The sequence below is a fragment of the Nyctereutes procyonoides genome, unplaced genomic scaffold, assembly GCF_905146905.1.
Source record: "Nyctereutes procyonoides isolate TBG_1078 unplaced genomic scaffold, NYPRO_anot_genome, whole genome shotgun sequence".
Lineage (NCBI taxonomy): Eukaryota > Metazoa > Chordata > Mammalia > Carnivora > Canidae > Nyctereutes > Nyctereutes procyonoides.
In genome coordinates this window covers 18,269,198-18,289,437 of record NW_026575020.1, presented here as the reverse complement: position 1 = coordinate 18,289,437, position 20,240 = coordinate 18,269,198, and the positions used below count along the sequence as shown (strand labels likewise).

At 53.9% G+C, this 20,240-nt stretch overlaps 1 protein-coding gene and 1 non-coding gene across 3 annotated transcripts; one reads left to right on the top strand and one right to left on the bottom strand.

The window, feature by feature from the left end:
* The first annotated feature begins 849 nt into the window (after positions 1-849).
* CA4 (carbonic anhydrase 4) lies at positions 850-9,277 on the top strand. 2 transcript variants are annotated; one of them, XM_055336838.1, is made up of 8 exons: positions 850-1,004; positions 5,075-5,128; positions 6,117-6,272; positions 6,974-7,119; positions 7,233-7,331; positions 7,598-7,661; positions 7,806-7,972; positions 8,967-9,277. In XM_055336838.1, the coding sequence occupies exons 1-8, from the start codon at positions 947-949 to the stop codon at positions 9,159-9,161; spliced, it is 939 nt and encodes a 312-aa protein (XP_055192813.1). In that variant the 5' UTR covers positions 850-946; the 3' UTR covers positions 9,162-9,277. The 2 variants fall into 2 exon arrangements, with proteins under 2 accessions (XP_055192813.1, XP_055192818.1); XM_055336843.1 differs by lacking the exon at positions 850-1,004 and adding an exon at positions 2,232-3,295.
* Positions 5,434-5,506, bottom strand: TRNAK-CUU (transfer RNA lysine (anticodon CUU)). The gene has a single exon. It is a non-coding gene; the product is annotated as a tRNA-Lys (tRNA).
* Positions 9,278-20,240: the final 10,963 nt, after the last annotated feature.

The window sequence follows — 20,240 nt, the reverse complement described above, 5'->3', positions numbered from 1 at the left end:
ATGGCCTGAGCCGAATGCAGATTACGCTTAACCGACTGAGCCACCCAGGTGCCCCAGTCCCCTGTCTCTTTTCTTCCCATCTCATCTCAGGGGTCTGGGAGCCTCGGCAGGACACAGCCCCTTCCCTCTGACCCCCTAAGCTTCTCTCTCACTGGAATCTGTTTCTCGATTCTCCCCTCACCGGCGCCCTCCCTGCTCTGGCCATCACCTAAATGCTCACGCGGCAATTCAGAGGCGTCTTCACTCTGTGTTGGAAGAAGGGTCTTTGGTCTGCTTAGAAATTAAGTTTAGAGCAGCCTGGGAGGAAACAGAAAAGAGAGGCGCGCCCCAGAGAATCCGCGGCCACTGCCTCAGCAAGAAAAGCAAGCCCTCTTCCCCGGGACACCGGATGCCACCAACCCCAGCGCCGCCGCCTCCACTGCACCATCCTGGGGAGGCTGTGTCCCCCCGCGCCCCCCAACCAAGGCCATTCCCAGGCCCCGCGGACCGCTCCCCCGGCCAGAGGCCTGCGCAGGGGTCGGGCCGAAATGATCAAGGCAGGAATCCGGGCACCCACTCCTGTGTTGATCAGATAGCTCGCAAGGTCGGCACCTTGTTCCCAAACCAGACACCAGGTGTGAGATGGGGGCGGGCGGCGACCGGAGGGAGGGCGCTGCCTCTGAGCGGAGCCGAGCGGAGCTGGCGGGGGCGGGCACGAGGCACAAGGTGGCCCGGGGGGGGGGGGGGCTGCGCCAGGAGGGGAGCGGAGGATTTCAGCGCAGGGACAGGACGCGCCGGGAGGGGAGGTTCCGCCAGGGGGAGGAGCCGCTCCCCGCGCCCCGCTGTCGGGGCTCCCTCCCGTCGCCGCAGCTCCGCTATAAAACCGGGGCCGGCATGACCGCCGCACCCCCGAAGGCCGCCTCGGCGCGCGACCCCCGGCTCCGCCGCGCCTCTGCTCCTGTGCGGGATGCGGCTGCTGCCCGCGCTCCTGGCCCTCGCCGCCGCCCGGCCCTCCGCCTGCGCAGGTGAACGCGGGGGCCCCCGGCCGGCGCCCCTCGCCCCCAGGGCCCCCAGCGCCCCCCGCCCCAGGGCTGCGGGGCCTCGGCGGACGCGGCGGGCGCGGACAGCGGCCACGTGCGGTGGCGGGGCGCGGGGTGCGCTCGCGGGGTGCGCGGGGCGCGGGGTGCGCTCGCGGGGTGCGCGGGGCGCGGGGCGGTCGCTCCCCCGGCCGCCTCGACGCACGCCGCTCTGCTCGCCCTCCTGGCGTTGCACGCGCCCTTGGTCCTCGGCCTGGCCCGGGGTCGCTGTTCGCCCTGCGCGGGCTCAGCGCCCACTGGCTGCCCCCCGCCCAGAGCCCGCGCAACACCCTGGGTGCCGAGGGGCGCCGGCATTCCCGCTTCTCGCCCTGGGTCCCTTGTCTCCCGAGGCTGCCGCCCCCCTGCCGCTCCCCAGCCCCCCAGCACTGTACGGGGAGCCCGCGGGCTGGGGACCCTAGGACACTCGACGCCCTGGCCGAGCCGGTCTTTCCGGCCAGGGTGATTTTCGTTTAAAGATTAATGATGTGGCCGAGCTCTTAATTATTCGCCTGGGTGGGAGGTGGCAGGAGTTGTGCGTTAATATTTGATAAGGAGCTGAAAGCACCTCCAACCCCACGGCTGGGCACAGGGATCCGGGGAGGCATCTTCTTTGTGACCCCGCGGGGGACCAGCTCCTTTGCAGGAAGCCCCCATCTGCCAGTCCTCAGCTCAGCTACCCCTCCGATGGTGCCCTTTGGGGTCCACCTAGCCAAACTTCCTCTCCTGACGCTAGATGCTTCTCTCTTGGAGTCGTGGGGTGAGGGGTGAGGAGTCGTCACTTAGCAGCGGCAGAGAAGGAGAGAGTGTGCCCTTTGCAGGGAAGATTCAGCTGGGGGGCAGTGTGTGTGTGTGTGTGTGTGTGTGTGTGTGTGTGTGTGTGTGTGTGTGTGTTAGAGGGGATGAGGGGAATCTTGCAGAAACTACTGGCTTCTTCCTAGGAGAGGAGGGAAGAGGACAGATGGGATGTGATAAATTTTGTATGTAAAGTTTGAGTTTGAAACCTACTTAAGCAGCTGGGTTTGGTAGTAAGAGAAAAGAGAAACACTTTGCAATTAATTCAGTTGCTTTGTAGCTGTGTGGTCCTGGGTAAGTCGCTTAACTTCAGTTTTCTCACGATATATAGTAATTCTGACTTCACGTGTTTCAAGGATTCAGATAAGAATAAGATAGTGGGTGTAAGTGCTTAGTGCGATACCTGTGTGGCACATGGCAGACGCCCCATACATGAAGTTGTCATGGCTCTACCACTGGCCTGGGGCCAGGCAGCCAGGGATCAATCTCAGCTGCCCCCTCATACAAGCTGTGCTCTCCTTAAGTGCTGGGGCTTTTGGACTGGAAACTGTCTTGGGATCTTGGGACCCGTCTTCCACCCATTTCATCCCCTGGGACACTTGAGAGTGACCAGGATACACATCAAACAACCGAGAGCATCTGCTGCCATAGATGGAGAAGGAGGGGAGAGGATCATAGGCTTCTTCAGGGCTCCAGAACCCTAGCCAGGAGTTACTGAGACTTTGCCAGGACATACTTGGGTTTTGCTGAGCTGGTTTCCAGGATTCCTCCTTCTCCAGAGAGTGAGAGCGTAGAGTGAGCAAGGTCCATCAGAGAGAACTTCTTCAATCACCTCTAAAGAAAGGGGACGGGTGGTACACAGGTCGAGAGTGGGGGACAGTGGCCGGGTGATTGGTGATGGTTATCAGGTCTAGTACTGCACGCCTGGTTAGACCTGGAGCTTGGAGCCCAGATCTGGGTGTGGGGAGCTTCCTCCTTCCCAGGCGCCCTTGAGATGGATTGAGGTCTCTAACCTCGGCCTGTGGACATAGACCTGACCCTTGGCCTCATCAACATTGTGTTTTCCTGGTTCTTGCCTCCAGAAGAGGGTAGTTACAAGAGCATTCAGCCGCACAGGTCAAAAGTCTCCATGATTAAGACAGTGGATCAGAGGTCACCATTACAAAACCAGGAGCTGTACCCAGAGTCAGGGAAGAGCACATTCCTAAGGATGGCTCAGCCTAAACCAGATGGGCCCTGGGGGAGGCTGAGAGGAGGCTATGTCCTTCAGGTCTCTGGCTCAGACAGTGCTCCCCGGTAATAGCTTCCTTTTGGGCCTCCAGTCAACCTCAGAGGCCCCTCCTGCCTTCAGGACTGATGAGAGGGGTGAATTATAACGAGGAGACTTTTGCACTTGCAAATGACCTCCATCCATCCATTGGCTCTTCGGACACTGACCAAAGTCCCAGGTTGGTGGCGGTTCGTTCTGCCTGAGGTAGAATGGAGGGCTCGGGAAAATTAATGAACTCTGCTGTACAGATTAAGCCAGAGCCAGGACTGAGTCAGGTGAACAGGCTCCAACTTGAGAGCCAGGACCACCTGCAGAGAAGGGCCTGGGTGGGAAGTGGCCACGGCCCTTGCTGAGTTTGACCTACATGGGTGTTCCCTAGATTCAGCAGTTCTCCACATTCAGCCCTGTCCAGGGCAGGGGATGGACTGTCATGGGGTCCATGGGGAAGGCTCTGAAAGAGGCTGGGCCAGCACGGCAGGGCCTCTGACCCAGAGCTGGGAGACTCATAGCCCTAGCTGGCTCCAAGGGGCCTGGAGCCAGAAGGTGCCCATTTTCTATAGATGCTCACTCTCCTGGCCTGGAACCCCTCCTTCCCTCCCCTACTGAGAACCCCACCTCCTCCTGGCTCCCTCTCCACCCAGGCCTCATTCCAGAGACCCCAGAGGATGTGGGGTGGATGGAGCCAGCCCTGCAAGAAGGGGGTGGATGTGCTCATAGGCCTCAGCTCAGGCTGAGTGGGAAGCTATGCTTTTCTTAGGAATTTTATCATCCCTGAGTTCTTTCCAGCTCACTTCATTTCTCTTCCGTCTGCCCAGCCTGAGCCTTGGCCATCTGCGCACTTATCTGAGGCCAGAGGGAGGGAGGCCAGGGAAAGGAAGTACTCATTAGGGACTTTAACTAAGCTCTAGGCTCCCTAGAATACTCGGTAGTCTGTCATTTAATTCTCCCACAGCCCAGAGAGGTAGATGCTGTTAGCTCCATTTGACAGATGAGAAAACTGAGGCTCAGAGAGCTTAGGTGACTTGTTTGTCCACCCTAGTGCTGCAAGCTTTTTTTTTTTTTAACCAATAGACTATAATTATAGAGCAGTTTTAGGTTTACAGAAAAACTGAGCAGAAAGCTTCCAAGGCCCCCTGCCCTGGCAGTTTCCCCTGTTAGTAACATCTTGCACTTAGTGTAATATGTTTGCAGTGCAGCCTCTTTTCAGAGATGCTGGTTCTACTGAGGTGAACCAGAGCTGAGATTAGAACCTGAATCTGGCCACCTACCAGGATTGTGGGGTGTTGGGACTGGGGAAAGGTCCTGACTGCCTTTCCTGGTGGGCTGTGAGAGCTTAGCCCAGAATGGGTCTTAATCACACCAGAGCGTGTGTTCCAGGGAGCGGCTAGTCTAATCTCCTCCGTCATCCCGGATCAACTCTGGGAAGGCAGCCAGGCTGAACTTGGCTCTGTTGTCCCAGGAGGGGAGACTGGGCCTAATCCTCATCCTGTCCTCTTGCCAGAAACTCACTTCCAGGTTTGTGGTGGGAGATACAAGGGAGGAGGAGGAGGCTAAGAGCAGCTGGAGGAGAATATCAAGGCTAACTCCTGGGGTAGAGCTGAGGCCTCAGATGGCCTCCCAAGACCCCTCAAGAGTGGCTGTTTTGCCTGAGGAACAGTGTCCTGGGCATGATGACCAGTTGGTTAGCAATGGGTCAGGACAACTGGGGCCTGGCTTCTACCACTCTGCCCCCATCCCTGTATTTTCTTAAGTCTCCTTCCTTTGGGCGTTCCTTCCTAGACTCCAGGAATGTTCCATCCCAACCCAAGGAGGTCTCTGGCTTCCGAGGATATTCTTAGCCTCTGACCCACTGTGCGCAGAGTGTTGCTTATGTGCACACAGCTCAAGTCGATTCCTAGAGACATGTGTGCAGAAATACACTGATGCAGGCCTCCTATCCTTCTTCTCTCTCTTCCAGAGTCACACTGGTGCTATGAGATTCAAGCCAAGGCCTCCAACTATGCTTGCTCAGGTAAGTACAGCAAGTCTTGGGGACAGGCTTTTCTGCATGGTGGAGACTGCCCAGGTCAAAATGAAAGCCTGGGGAAGGTGGGAAGGATGAGGGTAATGATGCCTCTCCACCTGTCAGATATCAGTCCTTCAAACACACACAGAGTCCAGAGTCCTGGGGCTCAGGGGACAGGGAAGGTACAGTGACCCGAGTCTTCCCTGGCATCTCTCGAGATTGTCACTAAGAGAAGTCTTCTATCAAACAAATCAATAGCATCAGATACAGAGACACGTTGTATTCTTTTTTTTTTTTTTAAGTAGGCTTCCTGCCCAGCATGGGGCTTGAACTCATGACCTTGAGATCAAGAGTCACATGCTCCACCAATTGAGCCAGCCAGGCACCCCACATTTTACTTCTGTAACAAAATGGAGCCTTAGTCCTCTTCCAGTGATACCTCTTCTTTCGGGTGGACCTGGGAAGTGGTTCTTTGCATTTTGTTTTCTTTCTTTTTTTTTTTTTAATTTTTTATTTATTTATTATTTATTTATTTATGATAGTCACAGAGAGAGAGAGGGGCAGAGACACAGGCAGAGGGAGAAGCAGGCTCCATGCACCGGGAGCCCGACGTGGGATTCGATCCCGGGTCTCCAGGATCGCGCCCTGGGCCAAAGGCAGGCGCCAAACCGCTGCGCCACCCAGGGATCCCTGCATTTTGTTTTCAAACTTGGATCAGTTTCCCTACCGTCTGCTGTCCTCCTGCCTCTGCTGTGTTTCAGTGACTACACAGTGCTGTCCCATTCCCAAGTCCCGACAGACTGTGTTCTTCTCCAGAGGCTACTTCCTGGCCTCCAGCTCTCAGATAACGCTTCCTGTTAGTCAGCGTGACTTTGCTGAGGTCCCCTTCCTGGGTCTCCACTCCACAGCTTCCAAGCACTCTTCCATTCCCCCTCCTCCAACTTGAGGAGGTGCCCTCTGCCTGACTCTCAGCGGACCCTTCCTCCCCGCTCAGGGCCCAGCCAGTGGGGTGAAGACTGCCAGAAGAGCCGCCAGTCCCCCATCAACATTGACACTACAGAGGCACAGGTGGACTCAAACCTGGGACCCTTCTCCTTCTCTGGCTATGACAAGAAGCAACAGTGGAGAGTCCAAAACAATGGGCACTCAGGTGGGTCTCGGGCAGGTAGGATGGGGGTCCTGGGACCCCTGAGTTCTGGAGGACTAAGATGTGTGGGCTCCTCCAGGGAGCATCTTTGCTGAGGAGGGGCTGCACAGCCCAATGGTGGGAGAGTAGGGGGAAGCAGGACAGGCCTGGGGAACACTTCACAGTATTTTCAGTACTTCCATCAGACCAGGAGGGGCAGCCTTCCACGAAGAGGGAACAGCAGGGCCAAGGCACAGAGGCATGAAGCTCAGGGTGCTCAGAAAATTGTGTGTGGCACCGGGTGCATGGCAGGCAGAGAGTGGAACCAGTCAGGGGGGCCAGTCAGCCCAGGAGCAGGTGACCCAGGACTAAGGAGTTTGGACATTCCCTTGAGAAGGCCGGGGCATCAGGGGGCTTGAAGCAGGGGAGGGACCGGGCTGAGTGGCACGTTAAGCACAATGGGGGGTGTGCAGAGAGAGAGAGAGAGAGAGAGAGAGAGAGAGAGAGAGAGAGGCAGGCAGTGGGGGGTATCTTTGCAGGGTCAGTGACAGGTCTGGGCTGTACCACCTGTCTAATACCATCCTGTCCCTGCAGGCCCAAGACTGTAGCCTGTGAGGGGTAGGAGGCGGGATGGAAGGTTCTCCGTGGGTGGGACTGGGAGGGGGGTGCTGGGCGAGGCTAGGGGAGGCAGGCGTGAGGACTCTGCCCCCGCATGTGCCCTCCAGTAATGGTGTTGCTGGATCAAGAGGCCTCCATCGCTGGAGGGGGATTGAGTACCCAGTACCGGGCTTTGCAGCTGCATCTGCACTGGTCGGAGGAGATGGACGGGGGCTCCGAGCACACCATCAATGGGAATCGCTTTGCCATGGAGGTAAGGGCCCTTTTCCGAGTCCGTGCATGCCTGGGCTCTGGGTGGACCTGCCCTGGGCAAGAAGGCTCCAGCCCACTCATGGGTCTTCTCTCCATTCCTCTCACCCCCACTAGATGCACATAGTACACGAGAAAGAGAAGCGGCCATTGGAGAATGAGAAGGAGGCCCAGGATTCCAAAGATGAGATTGCAGTGCTGGCCTTCCTGGTGGAGGTGCGGCCCTCACTCCCCGGGGTCTGAGAGGCTGCTTCTTAGGATCCAGAGATCTGGGATTCCGGCAAGGCAGGAGGGGGCTGGGGGACCCCGACTTCCCCTGTTTCTCAGCGACTTGTATACACCTAGGTGGGGAGCCCAGAGCCTCTCAGGGCCTCAGTCCTAGAAGCTGCGTGCCCTCCCCACCCCAGACCAGAAGAATGGACCGGTGGTCACCACTGGCTCTCCACAAGTCCCTCTCAAGGCCTCCTTCCCTTCTCTTCCAGGCTGGATCCGAAAATGATGGCTTCCAGCCTCTGGTGGACACACTGTCTTCTGTCCCCAGACCCAGTGAGTGGCTGGAGGGGTGGGGAGGGGAGGAGACTTCTTCCTATTGAAGAAGGCCGGGGTGGGGTGATATGGTGGCCTGGGCTCTCGGGATCCCCCGCTTCCCCCACCAATTGAGGGTATTCTCTGTACCTACCCCTGCTGCAGAGATGAACACCACAATGAAAGAGAGCATCAGCCTGTTTGACCTCCTCCCCAAGAAGGAGAAACTGAGGCATTACTACCGCTACCTGGGCTCACTTACTACTCCAGGCTGCCAGGAGAAGGTTGTCTGGACTGTGTTCCAGGAACGCATTAAGCTACACAGGGATCAGGTACATATGGCCCAGCCAGGGATGCAGCCTCCCAATGCCTGGTTTCCCAGAAACCATCCCTCTGGATCCTCACAGAGGCCCCCTGGGCTGGGGTGGTGATGGGGCACCCCAGGGAGCTGAGATCCTGTTGGTTGAATCCATAGACACCCCCTGAAGCAGACAAACAAGGAAGGCCTTGCCTAGCCCATCTCTGGTTTGAGAGTGGAAGGGGAGGCTGTGGCAGGAGCAGTCAGAAAAGGCTTCCATGCCGCCCCCTGCAAGTAGGCCGGAGTTGTCCAGCTGAGGGCAGGGAGTTGGTGTCCTGGGAGGGAGGGGTTGGCAAGGGGGAGGGTCCGCGGCTGGCGGAGAGCAGCTCAGAGAGGGTCAGTGTAGCCACAATAGGAAAGCAGTCCATTCACCCAGCAGTGGTACTCAAGTCCTTATAAGTACTCGGCTCCAGGGATATAGCTGTGAACCCAAGGGCCCAGATCCCTGCTCTGGTGATACTTTCACTGCAGACCAGTGGCTCTCAAAGAGTGGTCCCTGGACCAGTGGCATCAACATCATCTGGGAACTTGCTAGACATTTGAATTCTCAGACCTCACCCCAGTCCTACTGAATCAGAAACTCTGGGGGTGGGGCCTGGCAATGTGGGTCCAACAAGCCTCCCCACCCCAGCCATGATGCTATTACACTCAAGTCTGAGAACCTCTGTTCTGTAGTAAAAGCAATAATAAACAGTGACCAGTGATCAGATTATGGGCCCTCAAAACTGTAGAGCTGTGTGTCCACCTGGCTAAGGGAAGCTAGGAGGAACTAAACCCCACCAGCACCAGCACTCTACATCCTTTATTCTTTTCATCTGTTACAAAAACCTGAGAGCTAGGGATTCTGAACCCTTTTACTAATGAGGGCTCAGAGAGGCAAGGGGACTGGTCTAGGGTCACATAGCAGGAAGCACAGCTCTGCTTGCCACCCCGCCCCCGCTTCCTGCTGAGCCCCATCCCTCCCACAGATCCTCGCATTCTCCAAGAAGCTGTACTATGATGTGGATCAGAAACTGAGCATGACAGATAACATCAGGCCTTTGCAGCGCCAGGGCCAGCGCGTCGTGTTCAAGTCTCAGGCCCCAGGACAGCTGCTGCCCTTGCCTTTGCCCACCCTGCTGGTCCCCATGCTCACCTGCCTGATGGCTGGCTTCCTCCAATGATAGCTCCCTTCTGGACACTTGACCTCTGCTCTCAGCCTGTAGAAGCCTGGGGCCTCCATTCCTCAGGCTTCCTACCTTGGATTTTGATGATGATTAAATGGATATATTTTTGGAGAAAACTTTCTCAGGTCTATTTTTAGTTTCCATGACTATCCCTGTCCTGTTCCCCTCAACTCACTGCCATTCCAGGGTAAGGGCCTTAAGCTTGGAGATTTCTTCTGGGCAGGGACCACCAGGCACGCTCTCCTACCTTTGTGGACTCCCTGTCTATACCCCACCTGAGGGGATGCAAAGCCAGCTCTGAGTTCCAACACAGAGAAAGGCAGAGAAGTTCCAATCCAGCTTCTTCATTGTATAATGGAGGAGGCTGAAGCTCAGAAAGGAGAGCAGGCTAGGTGGAGACCACACAGTGGGGCTCTGGCAGAGGTGCTCAACACCCCCCCCCCCCCCCCCCCCCCCCCGCCCCAGCTCAGCACTTTCCCTCCATGCTGGGGCTGTGTGTGAGTGCAGCCTAGGCAAGGTAGGTGCCAGGAGGTTCAGGTTCATTTATTTGCCCAAATATTTCTTGAGCTTCTATGTTCTAGGCACTGGGGATGTGGCAGAGAAGACAAAGAATGCCAGCCCCCCTGGAGTCCCCAGGCTAGCTGGAGTCACTATAAATAAAATATACATTGTGCAATGTATGAGAAGGCAGTAGGAGCTTATGGAGAAGGACAAATCAGGAAGGGAAGGGGGTTAGGGAAGGTGTCCGTGGGAAGGGGGCATCGGGAAGACTTGAAGGAGGTCAGGGAGGGAGGCCATCTGGAAGCCAGCAGAAGGAAGGGTGCGAGTCAGAGGAACAGCAGGGAGGCCAGCAGGACTGGAGTGAGGGAAGGAAAAGCCCTAGAGGAGAGTTGAGAGGAAGGGGAAGGGAGGAGGTAAGGGGAAAAGGGAGAGGTCAGGTGTGTGGGGGCAGGGAGGGCTTGCAGTAGGACATTGTAAGGATGCTGGTTTTGAATGTGAGAGAGCTGGGAGCCCCCAGAGGCTAGTGCAGAGGGACTTGATGTGCTGCTGCAGGGGTGAGGAGTGAGGGGAGGTGGTACAGTGATGGCGGAGCTAGCTGATGGGTCACAAAGGAGTCCATCCAAGGGTCTTTAGATTCTTTGTGAGGCCAGGAGGAGGTAGGTATGGAGAGGAGGGTCCAGAAAACTGGGGGAGAAGGAAATGAAGGCTCCACGGACAGGTCCCAAGCCACGCAACCAGGGGTCAAGAGACCCCAGGCTCTGGGACCTCATCAGCCAGGGCAAAGCTGGACTTTGGAGCATGAGCACGGGAAGGGGGAAGAGAATGGGCCTGGCTGGGTGAAGAGGGGTCCCTGGGGGGTAGGGCTAAGCCCTCTCTAGCACAAGTTCACACCATGCGGAGGCGTGAACTTGTGCATGGGAAGATGTGGATCCAGCTCAGGGCACTCAAGGGTCCCATTACCGGGTGCTAGAAGCCCCCTCAGCCCCACCCCTGCAAGCTGTCCATCTCTGGAGGGGAGCTGGTTGGTGGAGGTGACCTCTAAGCTTTCTGCTGCCCTGACACTCTAACCACTGCCAGCTCAGCCTGGGGAGAGGGAGAAGCCTCCCCTCCCTTTTCCCCTTTCGTGACCAAGAATAAGCACCCTCCTCCCTTCAAAGGTGACCACATAGCCGTGGGGGGTGGTATTACTGTCACCATGGCAACAGCAGGCAGCCTGTGTCAGCAGGGGGTGTGTGGACATCAAATCTGTTCTCTTTGGTTCCTGGTGCAGCCTGTGGGGGATCTGAGATTTAAGCTGTGCCCTCCCCCTCCCACTCAAGGCTCAGGGTTCTCAGAAATCCAAACTGTCCCCCTCCCCGATGAGTGTCATCCCCCTGTCCCCATCCCCCCCCCCCCAATAGCTCTCAAGGCAGCATTCAGTGAATAACAGGGTAGCACAACCAGGAAGTGCCAGCTCTCTCCAAGGGAGGAAAGGAGACCAGGGGGAAGACACTTGACCCTCCCTTGTCCCCCTGACCCCACAATAATAAACCTGGCCAGTTAGTGCCAGAAAGGCATAGCTTGTTGGGGTTCCAGGGCAGAAACCTTTTCCCTGAGCTGGACCTGGCCTCCCTCATGCCTAAGGCTGAGTCAGTGCTGTCAGCTCGTGATTAGCAAGCTCATTCCTGGCCAATCACTGCAGGAGCCATTCCTGGAATTGGCCCCCACACCCTGGAGTTGAGGCTGATAGGCAATCCCTCTTGTGGGGTATGTGTGTTCTTGAGAGCCTCCTCTCCTGAGTAAATCCAATCCTCCATGCGCCCACCCCCCACCCTGGGTAGACCCCTGTCTAGAGAAGGTGCTCCGTCTTTAGAGACCCAGTGGCTCCTGACACAACTCTGCCAGAGATGATAAGGGGCTACCAGCATCCCCCTTATTCAGAAAGAGGACCCAGCCTCCCCTCCCCTCAGCTCTCCTTTAATTTACTTCTAATGCCCGTTGGTCACTGCATTGGGCACGCACCATGTACACACATGCATACACACGCTTCATTCGCTGCAGCTGGCCAGGTCTGGGGAAGGCTCAGTGCCTGGTGGTCTGGGTCTTCTCCGAGGTTACTGGCTCCCAGCACAGACCATGATACACATTTGTCAAATGCCCTCTGAGTGCCAGACATGGGCCTCACTACAGTCCTGTAAGGGTGGTGGTATTTCTCTGTTGCACAGATGAGATGCTGAGGCACAGAAAGGGGTTAGAGTGATGTGGGAAACAAAGGCAGAAGAAAAATCCTTAAATGTCCTTACTATGCACAGCCCACTGACACCTCCTTGAAATAGGCAGAGTGACATTCCTCTAGGGACTCAACAGCCTTGATGTTGACACTTTGCTAAGGGCAAAAGGCCATCTTAGCCTGACCCTTCAGGATCCCGGGGTCTTCTTTAAACATACAGAAATTCCTTTGGAATCTCCCTTTATCTCTACCCCGCTACCCCCAACAAGATTTTATGTTAGGAATCATCCTTCAAACACAGGCCCACTAATATACATCTGAAGGATCTCATGACTGAGGGTTTACTGAACAGCAGTAAATGACCTTTGCCAACAATAGCTAGCCTGCTCAGGGTCCTAGAAACCTTCTCTCCAGAATACCTTGAAGGTTTGTTCTGTCCCTAACCCCCTCCCAACTTGAAAGTATATAGGCACCACCCCTCACAACCCCAGTGCAGCTCTTTCTGCCCACAGGTCCTGTCCCTGTGCTTAATAAGGCCACCTTGTTGCACCAAAGACGTCTCAGGAATTCTTTCTCGGCCATCGGCTTTGAACCCTAATGTCTTTCCTACATCAAGGGGGACCTGTCAGAATCTGGGGTCACTTCTCTGTACTTCCTTGGCTCCCATTGCCACTTTTGACCCATAGTAGTTCCCAGGGATGCACATCTTTGGATCAGGGGTTAGGGTGGGGTCAGTAGCACCCTGTCCCACCCTGTCTCTGCTGGTTGCTCTGTATCCCCGATGGCCCATCTCTCTGGCCTCTCTCTGGCTCCCTGTTTAGATTTGGCATCTGGGTGGAAGCCAGGAGCTTAAAATACTCTCCATGTGTTTAGATGATTCTTGGAAAATAAACTTCCCCATCTTGGCTCTCAGTTTGAACACTTGCTGGCCCTGTTTCCTGTGGCTCTGATCTGACATTGCCCGGGTTGTTGAGACAGGTGGGATGGAAGGGTGGGGAGAGCAGAAGGGTCCATAGGGCCCCAGAGTCATGAGTAGTGGTGAGGTGTGCAAGTGCGCACAGGTATGTGACAAGGCCGCTTGACACCAAACTCTAGGGGGTGCCTATGCAGAGACCACATTATGAGTAGTGCCTCCCATGTGGTATTACCCTGAAGCTCTGGGCTTCCGTGTGGGAAGAGGCAAGGAAGCTGGTGGCCTGGCAGGCATGGGGACAAGTCCTCCATGCTCTGGGCCTGTTTATCCATCTACAAAATGGGTTAAGCTTAACCTTTCCATCTAACTGGGCCTGGCTGTCTTCAGGCTCCTGCTGGTGACCTTGAAAGGAAGGCCTAGCCTATCTCTGTGGGTGGGGCGCTGCTCCTGCACCTCCAATTACACATCTAGCAGCTCTGTTTGTTTATCTGAGTAGGGACAAAGGCATATCTCCTCTAGGGACTAAGGACATGTCCCTGGGCCCAGGCAGGCCCGGGGAGGGGCTTCCTTTGGGGGAGAGCTACAGGACAGGCGAAGTCACAAGCCAGTTCCTTCCTCTGAGCCCTAGCCCCAGCTGAGAATGGACACGTGGAAGGCTCTTCACATTCCAAGTGTCGGCTGCTAAAGGCCTGGGAGGATAGGCAGAGGGCCAGGGGACAGGGCAGGGATGATGGTACATTTTGATCTTTCAACAAGATTTAGTCTTTCAACAAACACTATTATTTCCTCTGTGCCAGGGACTGAGGATTCAGGTAGAAAAAACCCAGTCTGTGCTCTTCCTCTGGGACTCCTGACCAAAGGGCATGCACATATGACAGTGCTATTAGGTCTATAGAATATGCTCATAGAACATGGACCCCAGAGCCACACAAACCTAGGTTGGTTGCTGTGAAAAGCCTTTGATAACTTCATTTACCTTCCTGAGCCTCTGCTTTCCTCATCTGTAAAATGGGAATGATGATGATATTTACTTCATAAGGTCACCTAAAGATGAAACAAGAAGCCTGGCTGAGAGGATTTATTCAATATTTTGTAGTTGTCATTATGATTCTTTTTATTAGAGAGAGCATTGAAGTTTGAGTAGGACCTACAGATGGAGAGAAACTGGCTGCTTCCAGGGATGGGGACAGGAAAGAGTGGGTGGGAGTCACAATTCTAAGAAGTGATGCCTGGATTTGCCTCTGCAATGAGGAGCAGATGTGAGGTGGGGTGGCAGTCCTGCTCCTATGCAAGGGAGAAACCGAGACCCTTTGAGGGGCCTGCTTCTCTACTCACACACCAGGACATCCCCCCAGCACTCCACTCCACCCATGCACAGAGCTGTCCCAGCCTGACTTTTGCCCAGAGTTAAATAAGGTCACCCAGAACAACAGGATGAGTCAAGGGGACCAACCAAGGCCCAGCCTGCTCTGTAGCCCTCACATCCCTGCCTTACTGGGTGGGGGGGTCTGGCTTAGACTTGGGCTGAGTGTCCCCAGGACCTCTGCTGCATTCCTGCTGTGGGATCCATTTCACTGTCCTCCAGTCCTTCCTTAGTAGCAGGATTACCAGGTGTGTCCTCTGATGTGTCCCTTTCTGTATCACTGGCTGTCCCTGGCCCTCTGTCCTGTCTGATTTGCTGCAGGCTTTCCCCAGCATATGATCTGCACCCACCTAGGATTGCCTGATAAATCTGAATTCAGGTAAATAACACTTTTTTTTTTAATGATTTCATTCATTTATTTGAGAGAGAGTGAGCTAGCAAGAGAGCACACACAAGGGGAGGGGCAGAGGGAGAAGCAGAACCCCCATGGAGCAGGGAGCTGGATGTGGGGCTTGATCCCAGGACCCTGGGATCATGCCCTGAGCCAAAGGCATACGCTTAACTAACTGAGCCACCCACGTGCCCTAAATAATACCTTTTAAAGTATATCTCTCAAACTGCATGGGGCAGACTTAATACTAAATCATTATCTGTTTATCTGCAGCTGAAATTGAACTGTGTATCTTGAATTGTATTTACCACATCTGATGATCTTATCCCACCTCAGGGAAACAGGCCGAGAGGGAAGAGTGGACAAAGAAAGGGGTCAGAGACTGAGCCAGCCACCAGTTCCTCCTTGTCCATCTCCCTCTCTCTCCTGCTGGCCACACCTTCCAGGAACTAACAGCACACTGGTTGAGGGGATTTCCCCCTGCCTAGTATCGGGTTCCCTGTTGGAAGGGCAACTGGGTACACTTTGGAGCAGGCCTTTCTGCCAGTGGACTTCCTCCCCACAGTTTTCCAAAGACTTGGGAGAGGTCAGTTCCAAGGAAATTGCAGAAAAAAAGGCAGAAGAAAAATTCTTAAATGTCTTTACTACTCACAGCCCACTGACAAATACTTGAAACAGGCAGAGTGACATTCCTCTAGGGACTCAACTGCCTCGGATGTTGACACTTTGCTAAGGGCAAAAGGCCATCTTAGCCCGACCCTTTAGGATCTGGTGAGTCTACTTTAAACATACAGAAATTCCTTTGGAAATTCCCTTTATCTCTAACCCCCTACCCCAAAATATATGTTAGGAATCATCCTCCAAACATAGGCCCACTAATATATATCTGAAGGAAGCTCATGACTGAGTTTACTGACATTTAAATGACCTTTCCCCAACAATAGCTAGCCCGCTCAGGGTCCTAGAAACGTTCCAGAATACCTTGGAGGTTTGTTCTGTCCCTAACCGCCTCCCAACTTGCAAGTGTATAAGCACCACCCCTCACAACCCCAGTGCAGCTCTTTCTGCCCACAGGTCCTGTCCCCGTGCCTTAATAAGGCCGCCTTGTTGCACCAAAGAAGTCTCAAGAATTCTTTCTTGGCCGTCGTTGGCTTTGAACCCTAACACCTTTCCTACATCAGCAATCTCATTCCTCCTCCTTGGGTCTCTGCTGGACTCCTGCCTCCCTGAGCTGCAGCGTTAAGGCCCCTTCCTGCAGCTCAGCTCCCACTCATCAGGCCAGCCACCTCTTGTGGGAGGGCGGGCTCAGGGAGTATCTGGCTGCAGCCTCCAGGTGGGGTCAGAAGGGGCCTGGTGCCAGGGTTTTATTTATAAACCCAGGAGACTCAAGAGGTGCAGAACCCTGTGGGAGTTGGAGTGTTTGTTCCCTTCATAGCCTGGAGTACTAGAAGAGCAGGACCCCGACACCAGCAGGTACTTGGGTTCCCTCAGTCCAAAGGATGCCTTTATTTCGATTTCTTTCACCTTGTAAGCACCCTGATCTGTTTCACTACCTCTGGCTGTCATTATCCACACGCACTACTTCGCTGAATCTTGACAGTAATCTAGAACAAAAGCTCCCACTGGCATAGCCTCTTTGGGACAGCAGTGATTTTCTTTCTTTTTTTTTTTTTAAGATTTTATTTATTTATAGAGACAGAGACAGAGAGAGAGAGAGAGAGAGAGAGAGAGGCAGAGGGAGAAGCAGGCTCCATGCAGGGAGCCCGACGTGGGACTCGATCCTGGGTCTCCAGGATCACACCTCAGGCTGCAGGCGGCACTAAACCGCTGTGCCACGGGGGCTGCCCAGGGACAGCAGTGATTTTCATCTGTTCCATTTATTCCTTGTGGCGGACACTGTCCTGCCCAGCTCAGAGCCCGAGGAAGGCCTGCTCCAGTGGTGAATGCCCATGGAGTGCTGATGCCTTCAGCCATTGGCCGCTCCAGGGGAAGGAAGCCCTTCATTGGAGATCACGCTTCTTTCTGCAGCAGCCAATGACTGTGATCAGTGTAGGGGTAGAGTTAGCCCAGTTTGGGATGACTCCAAGGAATCATTCCAGCTTCCAGGCTCTTGGTGGGGCCAGGCAAGATGACCACTGGGCCTGTGGGACGTTTCCATCTCTTCCTCATCTCAGCCCAACCCTGCTTTGCTCTCTTTACAAGTGTTGGTCCTAGAGACTCTTCTTAATAAACATCTTGTGCACTGAACTCTGTAGCTTCCTGGGGAAGCCAACCTGCAGGGCTGTGGCACATTGGTGCCCAGATAGCCTAGAGCACATAGTAGGCTTTCAATCAGTCCTGGACTGGAAGAACCCTGGGACAGGCATTGCTAGTCCTGACTTTACACAAATAACACCACACTAATAGCAGCTTGTATTTATTCAGGCAAAACTATGCAACATGCTTTATAGCTCACTTAATCCTTAAAACAAGTTTCTGAAATGTGCATTTCTATTTTCTCCATTTTCACAGGAGGGAATGAAATGCTAGGGACCCATGACTGGCGAGTGGTATAGCAGTAGTGGGACTTGGATCCATACAGTCTGGTACTCAAGCCCACCCTTGGATCATCGCTGTGCTCTGCCATCATTCTGAAGGAAACCGAGGCTTAGGTAAAGGGACTGCCCCTGCCCCCGGTGAGCTGAGCGGCTAGCAGACCCACAACCCCTGCAGTCTGTGCTGCTCCGCTTGAACTAGGTGCTGCTGACCTGGAAGCAATTCCAGGGAAGCTTGCATTTAGAAGTCACCTAGCCAGCCGGAGACACGCTGTTCCCTAGTTCTGGAACACTCTCCTCTGCCCCTCCCTCCCTGTGTTTGTCTCATGAGCTTTATGCGCCAGCCAAAACTCAGCTTAAAAGTGACTCCTCTGTGAAGCCCTCCTCCCCAACCAAGACCCCCTTGAAGGAAGACTGGAGGATTGCCTCTGAGCCATCAGAGTATGGAAGTGCCACACCTTGGCTGACCACGCAGAGGGGGGCAGGCAGCAGATGTTTGCAGGATGAATGAATTTTAAAAAATGATAGCAAAACACTGAATTAGCAGGCACCATTCCAGGGCTAGAACTAAATATTTACCTTGCCCACGGGGCAATCCTGAGAGATAAGCCAGGTTTTCTAAGCTCTATTTATGCCGACTTTCCTTCTGTGACTGACACAATCAACCTGGTTTTGTTACAGTTTGAACAGCTGTTTCCACATGTAGGGCCTGGGTGTAGGAGATACTTGATCCTGGGCTTTCACTGTTCCACAACCTCATGCGTCCTCCTCAGGGAATCTGTTTCCTAATCCTTGGTCCGAGGTGATTGGGCTCCTCCATTCTGTGGGCCTGGAGTGGCCCCAGTCTCCAGAGGGCTGTGGGTTAAATTGGGGCTTCACTCTAGTGTAAGTTGTGGGTTTGTGCGCAGTCACGGAGTTAACAGCTACATCAGGAGCTGCTTGGAGTATGTAGGAGACACTTCTTAAGGGAAAGGGATTGGGACTCAAGTAAAGAGTCATAGGGTAGGAGGGACCTGGAGTTCATTTATTAGTCGGCCTTTGGGATTCACACTAGGGTCTGTTAGAAAGAAAACTTCAGGCCCAATATGGAGTCACTTATGTTAAAACTCCAATGTCAGCATACCTAACCTAACTATAGTTTCAGCTCTCCCAGGACTGTAACCTTTAACCAGTCAGCACTAGGACTGGAATTTACACTAGCACTGTAACTGGAATTTCCTGGTCAGCACTAGGAAATGTACTGATAGACCCTTTCCGTTCCCCTTAGAAGGGTGACCTTGCCTAAAACAATGCATTCTTTGCTAATAATTTCCTTTTTTCTATTCTCTTTCTGCCTTTGAAACCTTTTCTTTCCTGCAGCTCAATGTGCTCTCCTCCACTTACTAGATAGGATCTGCCTGATTCATGAATCAATCAATTAATAAAGTCAATGAGATCTTGAGAACTTACTTGGTTGAATCCTTGTCATTCAACAGGTCATAAAAGTAATGGACGTGGACTAAGATGGTAGAGCAATCTCATCTAAACACTAAACACTGCTTGTGGGGGGCAGGCAGCTCTGATTTGGGGACAGTGGTATTAAGGCCCAGTGAACAACTCCGACCCTGGTGTCCACTTTGTGAAGGGACATTTGGGGGAGGCAGTGGTGGGATTGCATGAAGGGATCAGAGATGGGATGTTCCTGCTCAGGGGATACATGACAGCTGAAAGGATTAGTGGAGGACATATTTGAGATGCCCTCAGGGGCTGCCTTCAATATGTACAGGGAGAGTGGGACTTTGTGGAGTAAGAGGAAGAGGCAGTGAAACCTGTGTCATCACATTGAGCGGGCCATTCCCAGAGTTTGGGGCTGCCGTGGCCAGGCCAGCACAATGGGCACGCAAGCTGATTCATGAAACGCTGCTGTGTGGTCTGGTGATAATTCACATTCAGGGAGTGAGCCTGTGCTCTAGGTGAGAAGAGGGTTTCCGCAACAAACATCAATGCAAACAGGTAACAGAGGTCATGTTTGATCCAAGCCTCTGCCAGGCGCTGTGCTCATGCTGCCACCCTCAGCCCTCTCTTCCTTCCTCTGCTCTTTTAGCATTTCTCTCTTCCTCACTATTTTTTTTTGACAGAGACAGGTTTCCCTCGCTATCCAAAAGTAGAACCTTCCTGGGGCACCTGCGTGGCTCAGTTGGGTAAGCATCTGACTCTTGGTTTTATTTTTTTAAAGATTTCATTTATTTATTCATGAGAGACACACACACACACAGAGGCAGAGACACAGGCAGAGGGAGAAGCAGGCTCCATGCTGGGAACCCCACATGGGACTTGATCTCAGGTCTCCAGGATCAGGCCTTGGGCTGAAGGCAGCGCTAAACCACTGAGGCACCCCGGCTGCCCTGACTCTTGGTTTTGCTCAGGTCATGATCTCAGGGTCAGGAGACAGCCCCGCATTTCAGCTCTAGCTCTGCGCTCAGTGGGGAGCGGCTTGGGTTCTCTCTTCCCTCTTCTGCCTCTCCCTCCTCTCTAAAAACAAACAACAACAAAAAACACAAAACCAAAAGCAGATAATTCCTGTGAAAACTTCATTAACTAAAGTGGTGTAAAGTGAAGAGTACTCCTCACCTTCTGAAAGTTCATGTTACACTACTTGGCCTTCACAAATGACCTACGTTAGTACAGTAGTAGCTTTTTTTCATAAAAGTGAAAATCCTCTTTGGATTTTCTCTGGTTATCAAAAACAGGTACCAATAATGTAGGTCTTCTGAAAAAGTAAAGTGGCATAACTCCAACTTCTGGAAAGTGGGGGATAATACATACCTACCTCAGTTTTGGATTGAGATCTAGCATTTCTATTATCACTGAAGAGGACAGAAAATCAGAGTTGGGCTCTAAACCCGAAGGGGGCGGGGAGACCATGGGCTGCCTCTTTGGGGCTCAGCACAGCCAGGACTGAATGGAAGGCAGTTGAGGAGTCTGCCTGCTGTGTGATGGGCCTGCCATGGTAGCCGCATAAGCATGTGGTATTTGGTTTAGCCCCTAGGCTTAGGGTGCAAACACCTGGGTAGAAACGGTTTGGCTCAATTGTTCTCCCTCCCTTCCCGGGGAAAAGGCCAGGAAGGAAAAGGCCTCAGCTTAGGGGAGGAGGCATTGTCCTCAGTGGGTTAAGCATCGTCAGGT

Excerpts from the sequence above, each read along its gene's own strand:
- CA4 (XM_055336838.1), top strand. The coding sequence starts at position 947 with ATGCGGCTGCTGCCCGCGCTCCTGGCCCTCGCCGCCGCCCGGCCCTCC. Across the intron at positions 5,129-6,116 it reads CTCCAACTATGCTTGCTCAG|GGCCCAGCCAGTGGGGTGAA; the intron begins GTAAGTACAGCA and ends CTCCCCGCTCAG. Across the intron at positions 7,120-7,232 it reads GGAATCGCTTTGCCATGGAG|ATGCACATAGTACACGAGAA; the intron begins GTAAGGGCCCTT and ends CACCCCCACTAG.